General features: G+C 38.0%; 1 protein-coding gene across 1 annotated transcript; it reads left to right on the top strand.

The window, feature by feature from the left end:
• Window positions 1-2,258: 2,258 nt before the first annotated feature.
• On the top strand, window positions 2,259-20,265 carry WBP11 (WW domain binding protein 11). The gene is made up of 12 exons (XM_081957417.1): window positions 2,259-2,532; window positions 3,131-3,233; window positions 6,003-6,034; window positions 8,068-8,161; window positions 8,572-8,768; window positions 12,528-12,661; window positions 13,773-13,972; window positions 14,551-14,745; window positions 14,963-15,064; window positions 17,582-17,899; window positions 18,658-18,840; window positions 19,301-20,265. Exons 2-12 carry the CDS (start codon window positions 3,170-3,172, stop codon window positions 19,717-19,719), a joined length of 1,938 nt encoding a protein of 645 aa, XP_081813543.1. The 5' UTR covers window positions 2,259-2,532; window positions 3,131-3,169; the 3' UTR covers window positions 19,720-20,265.
• The last annotated feature ends 877 nt before the right edge of the window (window positions 20,266-21,142 follow it).

Genomic DNA, 21,142 nt, shown 5'->3' with positions numbered 1-21,142 from the left:
GGTGGGCAGCAGATTGCCTAATGAATTATGAGAAACAGAGCTAACTTTTTTTTGCAGGTTCATGCACATTGTCAATGTTTTTCAAAAAAATTGCTTATAAAATACAAAAACAAATAATAGGGAAAATAGGGAAAGGGAAAGGGAAGAGTGCAGAAAAGAAGGGAAAAGGAAAGAAAAGGCATTGACTTTCAACTCCGTTTGATGCAGTATAATAAGATAATAACATATAACCTCAACTTTTTACTTTCACATAGCCATTTCTATTGTAGAAAGTTAGCACCCACCCCTCTTCTAGAAGAATGAAATAGTCTAGGAAATATTAAAAAGGCAGAATATTATATTTCCCTGGATGAGAAATGGAGGAACATGTTTTTGAGGCAGGAAGCAGACTCACTCTTAATAGCCCTCACCCTTCTCAATAGCGCCCAGCAGATGTCAGTACTTAAGAGATAAAGTGATGCTAGGTCTATTCATAAGCAAATACCCTCACCCAAGATCCAACATAGGTAGGATTAGACCTCAGCCACAATAGGAATTACCCAAAGCCCCTTCCTTACATCACCCAGCAAGATTCAACCAAGCCTGGGACACAGACAGCCTACAGAGTTAGATCTCTGTAGACCTCTGCTCCCTGGGAGTCTGACAGCAAATAGGGTACTTGCCCTTTCCACAGGAACAGGAAGCTCAAGTTCAAAGCCCAAGAGAGGATATAAATAACATTCACTCTCCACTCCATGTGTTCAGCTGTCCAGGACCTAAAACCCATGTGGTCCTGTTCACCATTAAACCATCCTTCCAAGTAGCCTCCATGTTTCCAATGCCTTTCTCCCCACTTGGAACTGAATCCAGATGGACATTTCTTCCAACACTATATCAATAAATCTATTTAACTGGTAAAACCCAAAATAAAAGTTTCATCCCCCTCTCAAGCACAAAGTCCAGAAGTGGTTTCCAGGTAGAAACAAAAGTATTTATATATTTTTTCTTTTATCAAAGCAGTCAATTTAGCTATCTCTGCTAACTCTGTCAACTTTTGCAGCCATTCTTCCATTGTGGGGATTGAAGTGTCCTTCCATCATACTATCAGTGTTTGGGTTGCTTTGGGATACGGATTTAAACTTGAATCCAAAGGGAATTTATCAATAGATAGTGCTGGTAGTCAGCTTTTCTTTAAAAATCCCTCATGCAAAACTCTTGCACATAAACTCATTAGGTTTTTACAGGGATAAATACAAGGGTCATTGTCAGACCTAATCTCATAACCGAGGTCTAATCCCAGACAATACAGTATTAAGGGGAGTAAACAGGGGATATATATTCCCATTGGTTGATGATGATGATATGAGAGGAGGAAGATAAATCTTGTAAATTGTAAAGCCAAGCTATCTACCCCTATCTTTATATCACCACTTATATTGTAACTAGGGTAACGCCACTTGGGTAGCATCATGCTTGTGGCAGGTTAGAGATTGGCATTGGAGGTAGAAAACATAGGTTGGTAGAAGTTTATGCTAGGGCAGGATGTGGTAGATAGCGCTTTAGCTGTGGGGAGTCCCAATAGACATATTCTTTCAGTGGCTAGTGCTTTTTAAATACAGGCAGATTATTCTCTCCTAGGAATAGTAGCATTTTGAAAACTTCCATAATTAAAACATTTGCAGAAGTTGAACGTTTGTGCCTTCTTTTTTTGTGGCTCCTAATACAGTAAATGCATTACCTGTCTACAGAGCTAGATTTTTTTCCCCGATGGAGCAAAAATGAACTATATGGCACTATAGTGAATAATAAACTAGGGCTGCTGTATATGGGCCAGATTTTTGTACAAGTCCTACCTAGATTGTTCACGCTGTTATGAATGCAACTGAAATGCAGAAAGCACTCACCAAATTGCAAATCTAACATAAATTAGTGTCTGCATTTTGAGTACTATGCTGCAGTTGCAGGTGGCTTTAAAAAGCTCTGAGTCGCAACCTCTTTAAATTGAGCCCATTTTATTTTGCAGTGGTGTTAATCTCAGATATTTGTCACTTTTCGCATTGTATAGAGAGGTGTATTTTCATAACTTTAAAAATTAACCCAACAATAAATACCTTGAAACAAAATAAGACCGTGTCTTTAAAACAGTAACGCCTATCCCCCCCCCCCACTTACTGTTTTCTCCCTGTTACGCTTTTCAGTTATGCACTGAAGATGGTTTAGAATGAACTCGGAAGTTATGCGCTAGAGGCAAGTTTATAAAGTCTACGTGACCAAACGCCACCCATTTGGCCGGAAGTCGGCGCCGTGCGAGTCTCTCCGGCCCGCACTCGGTTTCATTGGTACAGCCGCGAAATCGCGTGGATTTTTAAGATGGCGCCTGAGTAGGAAACTCTCTGGAAGCGGATTCGATTTTTTTTCTCCGCCGGAGTCAGATCATCGGGCTGAGCTAGCTGGTTGGAGGACTCCATTTGAATGGGCTCTGCGGAAAACGTAGCCCGTAGTTTCGCCTTGGTGGCTCTCTGGGCGGTTTAGGACTTTCGGCCTTGGCGGCAGGTAAGGAAAATAAAGTAGGAAAGGGTGATTTCTCCCTTGGGGATCTTCTCTGTCCTAAACAGTTACTCCTCTTTGCCCATCTAGCGTTGTTTATGTTGTACTTTTCCTTCTCCTTTCTAGCTTTGCAAATCTTTCACGCTAGACTTGTTTAAATAGTAATAAGTGGCTGTTAATAGACTGGAGGTTGTGGTTATGCTGCATTGGATCTTTATTTTAATCTTATTCAAAACATGAGCCAGCTGTTGTCAGAGCCAAGTAATTTCAATACAAAAAAAAAAAAGGAATTTGGATTCAGCAACTGTGGGGGAATTATTTCTGCCTTTCCTCTTTTGTTAATCAGGGATGTGATTTCAGAGGCTCCTTGGCAGAAGCCATGGTCACAAGAGATTTGAGGAAGGCAGAAATATATATTAACAGAGTTGGAAGGGACCTTAAAGGTCATGTAGTCCAACACCCCCCTCCCCCCTCAAGTAGGAGACCCTACACCATTTCTGACAAATGGCAGTCCAATCTCTGATGAATGGGAAACTGAGGAAGATGGCTTATTATTCTCTGTTAGGATATTACTGAAATTATGTTTTCTCTCTATCTTGTCTAGTTTCATCAAGTGGAACAGTAAAAGAGATAAATAGTCAAAATGGGAAGGAGATCTACATCTTCCACTAAGAGTGGGAAGTTCATGAACCCCACGGACCAAGCTCGTAAGTTCCTTGAAATCTTTTTCATGTTTGGACATGGGATAGAGAGGGTATGTCATTGTTGGTTTGTAATATGTTCTATGTATTTAACACTGTTCAGGCTTCATGTGCATTCATATTCTTCAGTTCACCAGTAAAGAATATCACTTATTTAGGAAAATAAAAGTATGTATGAATACATTGCATATACCTTCTAAATGTATGGGATGTAGACAAAAATACATTGCAAGGTGACCTGTAGATTGCACAAAATAGCATAAACATGCTTGAAGTGAAATTGGGATTTGGTTGCGCTTGAATTTACTGGACAAAATGTGCCCAAACTGACCAGACTGTCCTTACCATTAGCAGGCATTGCTTCATATAACATGAATGCTATTAAGGCTGGTAATTTAATCTACATGTTCTCTATTATACCAAAGCCAGGATGCCCAGTGGGGATAAATACCTATTAAGCACGCTAGTGACAATTGAGCCATTTGAAGATTATGACTTGGAATATAAGAGGAAAAATAATAAATAATATGAATGAAATGAAAATGATTAATGAATTAAAGTAAATTTCATTCCATGCCTTTGAATCAAAGATGAAGAATACAGTAGAACCGAATAAAAGTAATGCCAACTCTGGAAGGGGATTGATGCACCTATGTCGAAAGTGGAAGTGTAGATTTAATTATGAATAAAAAATTAAATATATATCAGAAAGTCTGAATTGAGGTTATTTAGGTTGTATTGGGAACATATGAAAAAAGGAATCAATCGGTGATAGTTGGTAGAATATTACTTATAGTGGAAACTGGATGGAAAAGTTTTAACCCAACCATAAAATATTCATATGAAAACAATATGCAAATCCAGAGAGTTGCATTATCTGCAGCAGTCCATAAATTCTGTCTTTCAAATGGATGATGAATAGATATATGATGGATTGTTTAGTGCTGTTAAGGTGGTATCTATTCTGGATGAACATAGCAAATATAAAAGTAAATGATGAGTACAAAATGCGGGTAACTTACAACCCTTTGTTTAGTGACTTCAAAGTTACAGCGGAACTAAAAAAAGTGACTTATGACCACTTTTCACTTTTATAACCATTTCAGCATCCTCATGTGATCAAAATTTGGGTGCTTAGGAACTGATTCATATTTATGACTGTGTCCCAGGGTCATGTGATCACCTTTTGGGACTTCTGACAAGCAAAGGGGGAAGCCGAATTCACTTAACAACCATGTTGTTAACTTAACAATTGCAGACTCACTTAACTGTGGCAAGAAAGATCATAAATTGGGACAAAACTCACTTAACCGTCTTGCTTAGCAACAGAAATTTTGGACTCAATTATGGTTGCAAGTCAAGGTGATAAATTGAGATGTTTTGGTCATAGAGAATGAATGAGGATCAAGTTGCAAAAAAACCAAACAAAAAACCCGTAGGAAGAGTGAATAGGTTAAGAAAAAGGGGAAGATCAAGAACATCGTTAGATTGAGTTGACCAAAGGGAAAAGTGAGTTGTTTTTAAAAAGTGTGTGTGTGATCAGAGATCAGACAGAAAAGAACATACATGAAGTGATAGATGGTCATTTAGAAGGATAGGAAAGTTTAGAGGGGCATGTTGAATGATGGTGGTATATAGTATTTTTAACTGGTTTATTTGATTATGTGCCTTTCATTTCTTTGGATGACTATTTCTCCTTTTTTGTGCTTTTGCAAAGCTTATATTAAAAGGGAATTACATAATGGATATGCGTGTTTATGTGAAATTAATGTCCAGATAGACAACACCATGACTTCTTTAAGGGAGAGTAGAATTAATTATGGCATTAGATTTTCCAGTAGGTGCTGCAGTTAGTATAAATTCAGTTTTGCAACAATACTGGACAATATCAAGACAGTTTCAAAGCAGTATTAAAATACATTGTGTACTGTGATATTCTATAAAATGGTACTCTGAACAAATGAAGGCATTTGCTGACTACATAGATCATTGTGAAATGGCAATATTAGAAACAAATTACCTTTTTATGCTAAAAAAGAATAGATGTATTGAATTACTTTGAAAAACAATCATTACGCAGCAGAATAATAACTTTTGTATTGAATTAAATTGTTCATGATGTAAAGCTGCACATAATCCTTTTATTTTAAAGTTCTTCAAAATAAAATAAGTTATTTTTAAAGTGTTTAATTTATTTATGATAGTAGCCACCTTTTCCATGAAATACAACATGGTATCCAGGGGGATTTTGTGTAATATAAACCCTACAAAAACATAGAGTATGTTGGAAGGAGAATAGCTGATCCAGAGTTAGCTTAATGATCGAGTGGTGACTTGAAGTGGGTCTAAGTCCAAACCCTGTATGCTATCTATTCTCCCAAATTTTCATTTTCTTTGCTAATTATGTATATTATGACGATATCTCCAACAGTTGTTCCAAATGGGTTTTTACATTTGGGAAATGGAGTCAAATGTATTGCTGGTAATAGGTAATCACTACTAAAATAATAGAAGACTAAATTTCAAATTGTTTAAAAGTACAAGTTGACAGATTTCTGATTCTAGTCTAATTCATAATTTTATACATTCTTAATATCCAAAATTGAAATCCAGTTATGATATAAGTCTAGAACTATTCCAAAAATATTAGATAGATTTATTTCATCTGGTTTTTATTTTCATATATAAAATGTGCCCATTAATATATTATCTCCATATTTGAACTGTACTTTTTACAAAATATATATTTGTGATAATTTAAATTTCTTTTTGTAGGAAAGGAGGCCCGGAAGAGAGAACTGAAGAAGGTAATAGAACTGTGCCAAATTATAAACAGAGTCTGGCAGTGCTTTGTGTTCTTCTGTTAGCTTTGTATCTGACATTAAGCATATGTGTATTAATATAGAATTTACAAATCATATTAGCTAATCAGCGTTTTTCCTAATAAACTGTCTTCTCTGAGCAAGATTTGATACAGAGCACTGGGTTAGAATAATGGTGCTATTAATAAAGCCATATTTCATCAATTATCATAAATTTTCAAAGGATACCAAAACTGCCACATAAAACCTGGACAAAAGATAGTATATGAAATGATTATGTATATACAGTGGATATAAAAAGTCTACATGTCCTTTGATAAAAGCCAGATTTTTGAGATTTAAAAAAAGCCCGACCAAGATAAATCACTTCAGAATTTTTTCTACCTTTAATATAACATAAACTATACAATTCAATTGAAAAACAAATTGAAAACTTTTAGGAGGAAAAATAACAATAAAAATACACAATAATATAGTTGCGTAATGGTGGACACCTTCTTATAAGTATGGATGTTATTGTCTTCAGAATTAACTAATCACATTCAGCCTGATGGTAAACAGTAGTAAGTATATACCTGCCATCAATTAAAGTGACTTTGATCAAGTCCATATACCGTTCAATTGTTCTACTAGATTTGTCTGACATTTATGCAGTTGATTTTTAGAGCAAAAGGCATAATCTGCAAAGAGGTTGCAAAGCATCAAAATGGATCTCATTATTGAAACATATTAGTCAGGAGTAGGGTACAATTCTCCCCCCCTCCCCCAAAGGCATTGGATATACCATGGAACACAGTGAAGACAGATATCAACAAGTGGAGAAAATATGGCTTCAAAATTGATGAAAAAACAATAAGAAAAGTGATCTGAGAGGCCCCCAAGATGCCTACAGCAACATTAAAGGAGTTGCAGGAATTTCTTGCAAGTATTGGTTGTGTAGTGTATGTGACAACAATTTCCCAGCCTTTATATGTCTGGGCTATGGGATAAGATGGAAGCCTTTTGTTATAAAGAAGGAACATCCAAGCCTGACTGAATTTTACATCAAGTCTGGGAAACTCTGTTATGGATTGATGAGATCATGGTTGAACTTTTGGGCCATAATTTCAAAAAGTATGTTTGGTACAGAAACGACATTGCATATCACCAAAAGTACACCATGATGGTGGCAGCTTTATGCTTTGGGGCTGCTTTTTTTTCAGCTGGAACTGGGGCTTTAGACAAGATGGAGGAAATTATGAACGTTCAAAATATTTATTTGTTAAATTGCCTATCTCACTGTGGGGAAACCTTCAGGTCTCTGCTAAAATGCAGAAGAGGAATTTTATCTTTCAACACAATAATGTCCCAGTGCATACTTCCAAATCAAAAGAATGGCTTCCTCTGAAGAAGTTGTAAGTTTTAGAATGGCATAGCTAGAGTGCAGACCTGAATACAGTTGAAACTTTGGTGGAGGGGGGGGGGAGCTACCCGAAGAGGACTGTGCATAGGAGATGCCCTTTCAGTTGACAGATTTGCAGCGCTTTTGCAAGGAAGATTGGGGAAAGATTCCCAAGGCAAGATGTGCTTTGCTAATAGGCTCTTAGTCCAAAAGACTGAATGCTGTCATAAAATAGAAAGGTGCTTTAACAAAAAGTATGTACACTTATACAATCACATTGTTGTATTGTTATTTTTCACCGTAAAAGATTTCAGTTTTTAAATTGAATTGTATAACATATATGTTATATTAAAGGAAAAAATTCTGAAGTGATTTTTTTTTTGGTCTGTTTTTTTGCATCTCAAAAACTTGGCATCTTAATAGGGATATGTAGACTTCCTATATCCACTATAGGTATTGAGGAAGAATGAATATATATTTGGATGTGTTGGTGGGTGTCATATTGTCTGTAAAACCTGAATAAATAAAACCCTCTAAGTTTGCCAGATACATCACGTTCAAAGTTTTAAAAAGTTGCACTTTTATTGTATTAGGTAAATTAAATATAATTCTGGCTTTTATTTTCTGCTGAGTTCAGAACAAAAAGCAGCGCATGATGGTGCGAGCAGCAGTACTAAAGATGAAGGATCCCAAACAAATCATTCGCGACATGGAGAAACTTGATGAAATGGGTAGGTTTGAATCTCTTTTTCAACTCGTATAGAAAAAGTAATGTGATAGAAAAACTAGCTTAACAAGCATTATCCATTACTGTATGAGAAAGAAAGTAAAATCAGAATTAACAAGTGATAGATGATTGTATAGTCATGCTGGCCAAACGACCATAGACATGTCTTCAGAAAACCATAGACATGTCTTCGGAAAACTCTGGCTCCCTCAGTTAAGAAACGAAAGTGAACACTGCCCCCTGCAGTTGGACACAATTTTTTTTTGGATGATTATCAGAAAAAGTAGTTGCTATTGTATTTATCTATTTTCTGTACCCTTTATGGTTGTGCTTGGCTGTTATGAACCTCTGGTAGTGGGAAGGTGAAGGTCTACACATTTTTTTTTCATGTATCTGTCCCAATTCTGCTTATAGAATTTAATCCAGTACAACAGCCTCAGTTAAATGAAAAAGTGCTTAAGGACAAGCGTAAGAAACTGCGTGAAACTTTTGAGCGTATCCTGCGACTATATGAGAAGGAGAATCCAGACATTTATAAGGAGTTGCGCAAGCTAGAGGTGGAATATGAACAGAAAAGATCACAGCTCAGTCAGTACTTTGATGCTGTAAAGGTATCTATTCACATTAGCTTTAAAATATTGGTTTGATTTTGAATTTTATTTCCTTGGTAGTCATGAAAGAAGTTGGTTGATTTTTCAGATTGCTTTTCAATCTGAATTATTTGGAATTACTCATGTGCATGATTTGTGTCTTGCTGATAACAGTATGGATCATGAGGTTATTGTTGTAATTTAATCTTACAAACATGGCTTCATTCAGGAGCCCAGATGTTCACTAGAACTTCTCATAGAGTTTAATAATTAGTGGTGACAGCAAAAACACTGTTTTTTAAATCTTCTGATTTCATTTGCAGGGCTGAAATAACAGCTCAATTAATATAGTTTACCATATATTCCTTCTGCAAACTTGTGTTACAGAATTTCACTCTGTTACTTCTTTCTACGAATTGGTCCTCAGGAAAACTAAACATTGTGCAATTGGTTGCTGGTCATTATTCATTAAATACTATGTTTTAAATCATTGGTTCCAGGCCTGCGGTTCAGAGATCAGTAATAGTATACAAAGCACGTTTCAAGTACCGTCTGGTGTGGATCCCAATATATAAAAATATATTGGCCAAAAATGCCAGAGAGAGTAAAAGATGTTGTCATTCTCCCCCCAACTATTATGAGATAAGATAGTTTGTAAGAATTTGGCCATTTTTTAAAACTAGAATTGTTTTAGGGTTCCTTGCAGAAAGGGATCATGTGAGACATTATTGTTGGCCCTGGTTTATACAGTCATCCTGAAAACATTTATGATTATGTATTTGCATAAGAAAGGCCTGTGGTAGCTCAGTGGCTAAGATGCTGAGCTTGATGATCAAAAAGGTCGGTAGTTCGATGGTTCGAATCCCTAGTGCTGTGTAATGGAGTGAGCTCCCATTACTTGCTTCTGCCAACCTAGCAGCTCAAAAGCATGTAAAAATATAAGTAGAAAAAAATAGGAACCACCTTTGGTGGGAAGGTAACAGTGTTCCATGCACCTTTGGCGTTTAGTCATGCCAGCCACATGACCACGGAGATGTCTTTGGTCAGCGCTGGCTCTTCGGCTTTGAAATGGAGATGAGCACCACCCCCTAGAGTCGGGGACAACTAGCATAAATGTGCAAGGGGAACCTTTACCTTATTTGCATAAGGAAAAACTTAAAAACTGTTATTTTAAACAGTTAAGATTGTTTTGTTTGTATTGATCTAATAAACATTAGGTAGGGAAGAAGAAAGTGGACATGACAATTTTTGAAGTTAACTTGTTCTTCAAATCACCATTAAGAATGGAGACAGTTAAAGGAATGTAGACACTGAAGTGGGATACCACAATGAATGTAAATTCTTGCCGCTGAAAATAAATAATAATGTACTGTATATTTATTACAATTGTTATTTTCTATCTTTCTGTCAAAACACCTGAACATTTTAAAAAACATGACGTCTTATGTGTCTTAGAACGACATAATTAAAAAAAGAATATGACATGGAACTTAAGGTCAATCAAGCAGCGCCAAGCACTTACGAGATGCAGTGGTAGGAAGCACTTCCAGGGAAGCAAAGATGGATTTTGCTTTTAGCGGAACTGATGACTGCAGTGGAAACTGTAGCCGGTGAATGAATTGGCTCACCAAACTCTTTTCCAAATTAAGGACAGGACTTGGGATCAGACAGAATGCTCCTCACAAATACCTCCCCATCTCCAGTGGATTTTGGAGCTCTGGGAGTTGGGAGAGTCAGCTTTGCCCAAGATGCACTTCGGAACTTTTAAAAGAATGCTGGGTTGGCTCACTTCCCTCCTTGATCAATTTATGGAAAATGGGCTTGTAAATTACTTTTTGGGATAGTGAGAACTTCAGAAGGACAAGTTTTATTACCCTGGATGGTTGTCCTTCAGCCTGCAGTGAAAGAATTTTTATGTAAGTTTAAAACTTAAAACATTTTTTATTTGGAAATAAGCAGCAAAAGCATGATTAGAATGTTGATTTTGGAAAGCTTTTAAAGAGACTAAAGGGGGCAAGTTGATTGGAAAGAAGATGTTGAAATATTTCATGTAGTTTATTTAAATTTCTATTAAAATATTTGAATATAAGTGTAAGAAACCTCTTCTACTTTCTTCCTGGTGAAAAGTTCTGGGTGAAAGAAATGTATGAGGAGATCTTGAATGCTGTCTATTAAAGGCAACCAGAAGGAATTAAAGATTATAATTAAAGGAGAATTATTATTAGTACAGAATGGAAAAAATAATTTTAACTTTAAGAATTCAAGGATGATTGGTAATGATGTACCCAGAACTTTTTCTTTAGATTGTCTGATTAAGAAAAAAAAGTTGGGGGGGGGGGGCTTAAAAGAAGAGATAGGATATGACTGAAAATAAGGCTGTTTTGAATATGGATTTAAAATTGGTAATAATTGACAAGAATGATGTGAAATGAAACCAGCTGAGGTTTTACTAGTTAAAAATTAAATAATACTTATTTTTGATATTTTCAAATTTAATAACATATAAATAATAAACCTAAATAAATTAATAAAATAGAGAGCCAGTTTGGTCTAGTACAGGGGTCAGCAAACTGCGGCTCTGGAACCGCATGTGGCTCTTTCCTCCCTCTGCTGCGGCTCTGTCACTGGTCGGCGCCACAATTTTGAGAGAAGCTTCCGGTGTGGTGGGGGGGAGAGAAGCACACTGCTCCAGGAGAAGACTCTATGGCAAGGGGAGGGTTTTCCAGTTGTCTCTACAATTGATAGGGCTTTCAGTTATGACAGGTAGAGGAAAAAGTACGCCGCGCTCGAAAAAGTATGAGACTCTATGGTGGGGGAACTGAACTTCCGGTCAGCTCCAGAATTGAACAGGGGGCTTCCGGTTAGGACCTTTGTGGCTCCTGGTGTTTTCTTTTCTGTGGGAAACGGGTCCAAATGGCTCTTTGAGTGTTTAAGTTTGCCGACCCCTGGTCTAGTAGAAAGTGGGGGGGGGGGGGCTGTGAGTCTTGTCTTAATGAAAGGGAAATCATTTCTATATTTTTCCCTTTTTCCATTCCACCCTCATTTTTTCTTTTTCTAGGGGCACATTTTATTTATTATTTTTCTTAATCTATATTAATTTTTATTGTACTTTTAATTTTAATTAAAAAAACTATTGTAACAAAAGGTCAATTAGGCAGTGTCATGCAATACAGATAGGTTATCAAATCTTTGCAAGAGGTAGTTCTGCAAGGAGAGGATGCCAGTAGAATTTACTTGTTATCTATCTTAACTCCCGGACTAAAACACTACATATCACTATTATTTCTATACTTTATTCTTGTTTGCTACTTTAACTGCCATTTTGTTTTGCTGGAAAGCAGTATTTTAGATATGCTTTCCTATATTTCAGTTTTGGTGATACTATTTTATAAATCAGTTATTGAACAGAATTGGACGTGTAAAAATTTTATGTGCAGCAATCCTTTTTCTCAATAACGTTTGTTACTGACAGATTGCTAGATCACTTGGTTCTGTTGCATTAATTTGAAACTCTGATTCAGAGTTTCTAAATGTTACCACTTTGTTTCCATTAGTTTTTCTTTTTGTGAAAAACAAGGTTGCATGTTGTAAATGTAAAGTTTTTTTTTAAAAAAATCCTCCTGGTTTTATATTTTAACAGCTATTTTTGAAAAAGTTTTTATTGCAAATCAATTTCAGGATATAATTCCTTCAAAATTAATAGAAATATGCAAGTTATATTGCAAACACTGACGAATATACCTATTGGCACAACTTAAGGAAACTTAATTTTTTCCCCAGAATGCTCAGCATGTTGAGGTGGAGAGCATCCCCCTGCCTGACATGCCTCATGCTCCTTCCAACATCCTCATTCAAGACATCCCTCTACCTGGAGCTCAGCCTCCTTCCATTCTCAAAAAGACATCAGCCTATGGGTACGAAAGAAATTACATTGCAGACGACTGAACTTGAATGGTGTTGGTAAAATGATTAGAATCCCGTATGGTTATTTTGTAATTGCTGTTTGCTTCATTCTAAGCATAATTGCTATTTTCTTTGTTTTATCATCGCAAGCAATCATGATGTTCAAAGTGTAGATTAAGGAATTCAAAATACACATTAAGTCAAAAGTTGACTTTCTTTACAGGAAAATGTTAGATTAGGACCAGAGAGATTCAGGTTTGAATCCTCATTCAGCCAGAAAGCCCAGTTGATGGTTTTAGATCAGGGATGTCAAACTCGTGTCGTCGCATCTGGCCTGCGAGCCGCAAATTTGACACCCCTGTTTTAGATCATCAGCATCACTTGGCCCAGTCTTCACTTTTCATGATCATTGTGATAATTCCAAAAATGTTCCACATTTGTTATTTTCCCATTTGTCTAATTTTTAGTACACCTTTTGCTTTTTGCCTCAAATATCTTTTTTATATTATTAATAATAAGGTTTTATAAATACCTTTTGCTGCTACTGCTGCTTTAATCTGTTCTGGTGAATTCAAGCCAAGAAACACAACTTTTGAAAATGGTCTGTTCTTTAATATATGAAAAGGCATATTATGAACAGATTGCAAGACCAGGAACTGAAGGCATAATTATGGCAAACCCATCAGAACTCACAGGTTCTGTTTGTATATTACATTCAATCATTGTTTGGCATTATATTCCAAAGAATAAACTTCTTGCAATTCCTTTCTTCTCTCTTCTTTTGATGAAGCTATCAAAAATAGCTAATTGTCCCTTGATTTCCCTCCAGACTTGGATAAATCTGATTAGTATTAATTTTCTGTTTTAGTTAATAAACCTAGCCAGTTTCAGTAATTAAACACTAATTATTTTCATTTTTAAAATAAATTAGGCAATCAGATATCTTGATATCTTTAGATATCTTGAAAACTGAAGCAATTATTTCTGATCTTATATCTGTTTAAGGCGAAGCATACTCATATGTTTGATAAGGGTTTTCAGACTTCCTTATCAGAAAAAAGTAGGAAAAGTTTCAGACTTCCAAAGTTCCTAATATTGACCTTACCTAAATCATATTTCTAGGCCTCCTGTCAGGCCTCTTACTGTACTTCCACCTCCTGGGCATGGTGTACCCCGTCTACCTCCTGGTCGGAAGCCCCCTGGACCTCCCCCAGGACCACCACCACCTCAGGTTTTGCAGATGTATGGGCGTAAAGTAGGATTCACTGTTGAAATGCCTCCTCGGAGAAGAGATGAAGACATGTCTTATAGTCCAGAGACAGGTAAATGGCTTCCCCTCTTCAAACTATCAGTACAGGTTGTCTTTCACTTATGGCTACAATTTGGATTCGAATTTTGATTGCTAAGTGGTATAGTCGTTAATCAACTCATGAGGTGCCCACGCTCAGATTTACAACCCATTTTGTGGTTGTTAAGTGAATCCAGCTTCCTCCATTGGCTGTATGTTGGAAGCTCGGTAGGGTCACAAATTACAATTGTGATTGCAGAATGCCGCAATCAGTCATAAGTGAGCATAGGTTGTAAAGTGCCCAAATCATGATCATGTGACTGTGGGGATGGTGCAACAGTTGTAACTTTGAGGATAGGCTGTAAACCATTTTTATTAATGCCATAGTAACTCAAACCATCGTTAAACGAATGGTCATAAGTTGAAAACTCCTGTATGTCATTAGAAAAATAGATATTTTCTGAATATACCATCCATTTTGTCTCTTTACCTTGTATTTTTAAGAGCTGGAACTAGAAAAAATTGTTTTAATTTTGAAAGCAAATGCGATAGAAAAGAATCTTTCTCTCCCCTCCACCTGTCTCAGATAAAACAGATCTTAAATTTTTACAGGTCGAAGAGGCCATGATGACGATGCTTCCAGTACAAGTGAAGATGAGGGATACCCTGACGATATGGATCAGGACAAGCATGATGACACTACTGATGACAGTGATAGTGAAAGAAGTGATGCTGACAGTGAAGGGGAAGAGTTCATGCATCTTGACGACAGTGCTGAAAGGGAAGGAGGTGAAGACAAGAAATCTGGTAAGCTTAGGAAAAACGATTTGGATCAGAATTAACTAATAGAAAAATTAGGAAACATTGCACTTATAACATGCATGTCTATAAGCTTGGGAAGAAATAGCTATATTCTTGAACTTAAAACTGAATAGATAACTTTTGGGAAATTAGATATTGGTAAACCTGATAGAAGCACTGATAGATGATGAAAAAAATCATATTTCATGACATACTTTCGCAGGTCATAGTGTACGTTTTGCTGACATTCCTGGAAAATCAAGAAAAAAGAAGAAGAACCTGAAGGAACTCACACCACTTCAAGCAATGATGTTGCGGATGGCTGGTAAATAATTTTTAAAAAAGCTTCCCTCTGTCCCATCCTCTTGTTATTTTTTTTTTAGTGACAAGCTAGGGAAACTTGTTTAAAGAAATAACATCCAGGATAACTTTTAAGCAAGGATTTATCTTAAGAACTCAGTATAGTAAAGGATGTGGGGTATTAATACAAACCAATCGTAATGAAATAATTTCAGATGATAACTTGCTGGGAGTCATTGTCCTTCAGATTATTAAATTCACATGTTCCAGAAGCATCACATAGAGACAGAAAGCCAAATGAAAAGCTATCCTGAGTGAACTTTTAAAAGCCTGAGAATGGACCCAAGTGTAAATCCAAAAGACTTAAATTTTGTAACCTGGAAACTGAAGGAGCGTACAGTGTCATCCCAGTTAAGGGCCTACAGATAAATATTCACTATGGATAAATGTAATTCAGTTTGCAATGGGAATTTGTTCCAATTGTAACTGACTTAAAGCAGAGTTGTTATGACTGGAAGATTAGTAGATTTATGGTAGCACATGTTCTTATTGGAAGCACATTAGGACACACTTTTAGTTTGTACAAGCAGAAGCCTCTTGAGGATCTGTGGGATTTTTTTTTTTACTAAATGTTGAACAGGTGGGAATTCTGGGAGTTGAAGTACACACATCTTAAATTTGAAAAATATTATACTAAACCATTTTATAAGTGCAGTTTTATTTTGGACCATGGTGATCTGTTCCAAACATTTTTATAAATTTCTTGATTTTAGTGTGTCATCATTCATGTTAGTCCACCATGAATATGCAAGGCTGATCCAAAGTAGATATAATATTATAGCTGTTAAATTCATTTACACAATCTTTGTTAGATTGCAGCCAAATGAGAAAACACATTTCTGTTTAATGAAGACTTTCCTGATTCCCTTGGAAGCTTCCCTTGCAATGAAGATAGAAGCCACAAATAAAGGGTAGTTTTCCAGATCAGCTAGGGATGCAGTGACTCAGTGGTTAAAAAGCTGAGCTTTTTGATCAGAAAGGTTGGCTGTTTGGTGGTTTGATTCCCTAGTGCCGCGTAATAGAGTGAGCCCCATTACTTGTCCCAGCTTCTGCCAACCTAGCAGTTTGAAAACATGTAAAAATGCAAGTAGAAAAATAGGAACAAGCTTTGGAGGGAAGGTAACAGTATTCTGTGCGCCTTCGGCTGGCCACATGACCACGGAGATGTCTTCGAACAGCGCTGGCTCTTAGGATTTGAAATGGAGATGAGTACCGCCCCCTAGAGCTGGAAACGATTAGCACACATGTACGGGGGAACTTCTACCTTTACCTTTATCCAGATCATGGTAAGAAGTGGAATAAAAATATATTCCTACACTTGCCCAATAACCTTGAAATTGCTTAATATTTGCCTTGTCTGCTATTTACATAGCAAAGATAATTCATTTGTCTAGAGTGCATTTTTATCATAATGATTGAAAATATGTTTGTTTTTAAAATTTCCATAACATTAAGAAAATACATAAAGGAATATTGGATCATTATCCACAACCCTTAATTTATTAAGTATTGTAAAGAGATACCGTGTTTCCCCGAAAATAAGACAGGGTCTTATTTTCTTTTTACTCACAAAATATGGCTTGGGCCTTATTATGAGGGGAGGGTTTATTGTTTTGGGGTTGCCGGGCGGCTGCTCTCTTGCGAGCGGGCTCCCAAAGAGCCGGGCACAGCCTCATGGGCGAATGGCTGTGTTGCGCTGTCGCAGCAGCGCAACACAGCAGCCATGAAGCGACCACGCTCACGAGCAACCACCCGGCAAACCCTCTTTCCAACTGGTCACAGCGCCATTCACTGACCTATGGGTATCGCCAAGCCATGTGAGCACCTGTTCGCTGCCGCCCGGCTCCCGTGGCTTGGCGTCTTCGAAATGCCAGTGAATGGCGCTCTGCACGGCTGAAGAGGGGGGTTATGCGAACAGCTGTTCCGCTCTTGCTCGTGCGCTTCCCAGCCTCACGATGCCCTGGCCCAGCTCTCTCCACAGAGCCAGGGCACCTTTGTTGCCGCCACCGAATGGCTTTTTCTGTGGCTTCCAAACCGAGTCTTCTGGCAGTGGCCGCTGTGGGCGTATGCTCTATGGTTGTACGCTCTTCCGGCAGCTGGGCCACAACCATAGAGTGTACGCCCAGAGCCATTTGCCCATGAGGCTGTGCCCGGCTCTTTGGGAGCCCGCTTGCAAGAGAGCAGCCGCCCGCTCTTCATCTGGGCACAGAGCCGCTCACCAACCTAATGGTATCCCAAATGGCACCAAGCAATGCGATCACCTTTGCCTCACCCCCCCCCCCCGGTTCCCGCGGCTTGGCACCTTTGGGATACCGCTAGGTTAGTGAGTGGCACTCTGCCTGGCCGGAGGTGGGGGGTTGTCCAGGGGGCTTATTTGCGGGGGAGGGCTTATATTTCTGCCCACCAGAAAAATGTGGTATGGCCTTATTGTCAGGACATGTCGTAATTTCGGGGAAACACGGTACCTATAATTTTTTTGTAGGTCAGGAAATTCCTGAGGGTGGCAAAGAGATAGAAGAATATTCTGAAGAGGATGATGATGACGATGAAGATGACTCTGATGCAGAGGATTCTCAGCAACCGCAGCAGCAGCAAATCACAGAAGAGTCACACTCAGAGATAGGATCCTCAACGCCTTCTCAAACAAATCCACCCCAGCAGCAACCTCCACCTCAGCCTGTCCCTCCAACTCAGATCCAAGCACCCCCGATGCCTGGGCCACCCCCTCTTGGACCACCTCCTGCACCACCTTTGAGACCACCAGGGCCTCCTACAGGCCTTCCTCCTGGGCCCCCTCCAGGTGGGTATTTGAACAGGCAGATTTATTATTAAACTAGCTATATGTAGGGACCCTGATGTCATTTTATATGATTAATAAAAAATTGCTGTATTTTACACAAGACTAAATTTCAGTTACCTCAGCAGAATTTGTCACAAAAGAGCCCCTCCCCTTTTGGGGGGTGACAAATTGGAATGGATATATATACTACTCTGCATAGTTAACCTGTACATATGGGAGAGCTTGATTCAGAAAGAAAATAATTTGTTTTAATTGCTAAGTCACTCTTTTCATGAAATGGAGTGCTTTGTAAACAAAGCATTCTTGAAACATCATTTTTCAATTTAAACCATATGTGAAGTTCTCAAGAGATGACCTAATTAATTTAAGAGCCTCGAGACAAAGTTAAAAAAAAACCCATTCATTTATTAGAACCAACATCTTGGCATGTCCTTCTGTGGAGCTGAAACTAATTTCCACTTAATGGCGTCTGAACTTTACCCCTGTGTCCCCTCCCCTCTGCCTTGGTCATAAATCACATTCACCAACAAGGTGCTATGGTAGGTTATGGACATGCACATTCACATGCCAGCTGCAAGAATATGAGACCTGACTCTGGCCAAAAGTATGCATAAAATTCTCCTCCCTTCTCTATGCCACTTGATAGTAGTCATGGCAACACTTTACAAGTTGACACCAAATCAATTAGAAGATGATACTGAAGAATTATCCTTAATTGAGAAATAGTCAACTAACATGTATTTGTATGATACGTTTAGGTGCTCCTCCTTTCTTAAGACCACCTGGATTGCCTGGACTGCGTGGGCCTTTGCCACGGCTTTTACCTCCTGGTCCTCCACCTGGTCGGCCACCTGGCCCGCCTCCCGGTCCCCCTCCTGGTTTGCCTCCTGGCCCACCTCCTAGGGGCCCCCCTCCTCGTCTGCCACCTCCAGCTCCTCCAGGTAATGTTATAATTGAGAAGTGTTTTTATTTCTCCAGTGATTTCTAGTAGAACAGAGATCTCATTCTAAGTTGGGATTCCATGAAATATTGTGAGAGATTGTAATTGAAGAAAATAAATATTGTTGAACTTTGTGTACTGCACAGTGTTAGCAAGCGCAGTGATAGGAATGTTTATACTTTGGAATCCAACTGCTGGCCTGTAACTCTGCTGTTGTAAATATTATCATACCTGAATTGTAAAGGTAAAGTAAAATTCACTAGGATATGTGTTTAGGATTAGTCTTTCTTGGTAGATCTCTTGAATTTTCGTACAGATGTTGTGCATGTAAGGAAACAAACACAATGAATTTATGCTTAGGAAAATTATTGGGAATCTTAACTGAGACATAGTATATAATTTGAAATTTAAGTGTTTATTCTTCACAAACATCAAAAGAATAACAATTTCTCCTTCTGCAGGTATTCCACCTCCTCGTCCGGGCATGTTGCGCCCTCCTTTGGTTCCTCCACCTGGTTTATTCCCACCTGTTCCCATTCCAAATCCAGGTGTATTGAGTGCTCCCCCCAGCTTGATTCAGCGCCCCAAGGCAGATGATACCAGTGCAGCCACCATTGAGAAGAAAGCCACAGCAACAATTAGTGCCAAGCCACAGATTACAAACCCCAAGGCTGAGATCACCCGGTTTGTGCCTACAGCTCTTCGAGTTCGGCGAGAGAATAAGGGAACAGCTGCTTCTGTCTTGAGAAAACCTGATGATGAGCCTTCTGTTCAGATAACCAAAACAACTCCTAAGGTTGGCTCATCTGCCCCTGTTTCTGTGCAGACCAAGGATGATGTTTATGAAGCTTTTATGAAGGAGATGGAGGGGCTTCTGTGACGATCAGTTAAGATTTCTATCTTCTATGATGAGATATGGGAATGGGGTTCCATGTTATAATGGCATCCAGTTGAACAACATCTTTTGTGACAATAAAATATCTTCCATCTCAATCTATGATCATACTTGGGAGGATAAATCATAGTAGAAAATGGAAGAAAAGGCACTGTCATATTATCAATTCTAAAGAAAGACTTGGTTATGTCTGTGCTGTATGGGAAGTATATTGTCTTGAATATTTTTAGTGATCAGAAGAAATACATAGTTTACCAGGATAAATTCTGGCTCTAATCTCTTACATATAAACCTGATCATCAGGCTTTTGTGTTTGGGTGGCTTCTGTAAATATTTTGCAATGCTATTTTTTAGTTGGTGAAATTTCTTGGTTTGTGCACTGTCATAGAGGTGGGCAGACAAGATTGTTTCCATATGTGGCATTGCAAACGTTTGTATCCTGCTTATTCTGAAGTCACATTAGTGGCTTCTGGCTGGCAGGATAAATACCATTGTCTTATGAGAGAATAAATATTTGATGTAATACAACCATTTTTGTCATCACGTGTCTGCATTAACACTTTATATTTAGAAAGAGAATGAGGACTTTCTGATTCAACTAGATAATGGTAATGGCATTTAGTAAATCTCCAATGGATCCAGGAAAGAGATATTTGTTTTTCCAGTATTCCCCAACTTTGTAACTTCTAAATTCGTATTCCTAATTTTTGGTTGTGGTATCTGGTGGGATACAGAGGTAACATTCAATGCATTTGGTGCTCACGAGATTAGGAAAGGACATGTTACTGATTTCATTTGAGAGAGAAGGCATAGTCCATGAATTTATCACCTCTGTCTTTCATTCTTTTGTACTTTAGACATGCCTACACACTTAAAATCTTGGCATTTGCAAGAGAAAAAGAGGGAGGAAAGTAAAAACAGCACACATTAAGGGCAGGAGCACTGACTCAGTCTAGTGCTCACTAATTTATTATTTTGGCAATCTAACATTTCACCTGCTTCCAAGCTAGGAAATCCTTTTTGGATTCTGCTTTGTGTATCTCACATTGTGGTTAATTTTTCTATCCACTGACAATACATTTTTGAACTTTTTAAATTGGGGAAAGTTATTTTGAGGTTACAAGGCATCTAAACCGTGTTGATTGGTGCATGAAGCAGGAATGGAATGTGTTACAGCATGAATATTTTGTACAATCAGAAGATTTAACAACATTTGAAAGTCAAATTATTTATATTGGCTGGTGCTTTAAAGGGCCATGAATGAACTGAACAAAAGTGTCCTGAAAAATAGATATGTACTACATCTCGTTCTTGGGAATTTAATGGTTGGAGAATTCTGGAACCTTGCATTTTTTCTTTGGATCACATTGAATCAGTCATTCTAGGAGCAGTTAATGCACTGAATCGG

This window comes from Natrix helvetica (genome assembly GCF_964273705.1).
Source record: "Natrix helvetica genome assembly, chromosome: 6".
NCBI lineage: Eukaryota > Metazoa > Chordata > Lepidosauria > Squamata > Natricidae > Natrix > Natrix helvetica.
Note: the sequence above shows the minus strand (reverse complement) of the source record. Positions and strands in the feature narration are given on the sequence as shown.

Excerpts from the sequence above, each read along its gene's own strand:
- WBP11 (XM_081957417.1), top strand. The coding sequence starts at position 3,170 with ATGGGAAGGAGATCTACATCTTCCACTAAGAGTGGGAAGTTCATGAAC. Across the intron at positions 8,162-8,571 it reads GGAGAAACTTGATGAAATGG|AATTTAATCCAGTACAACAG; the intron begins GTAGGTTTGAAT and ends TTCTGCTTATAG. Across the intron at positions 13,973-14,550 it reads GTCTTATAGTCCAGAGACAG|GTCGAAGAGGCCATGATGAC; the intron begins GTAAATGGCTTC and ends AAATTTTTACAG.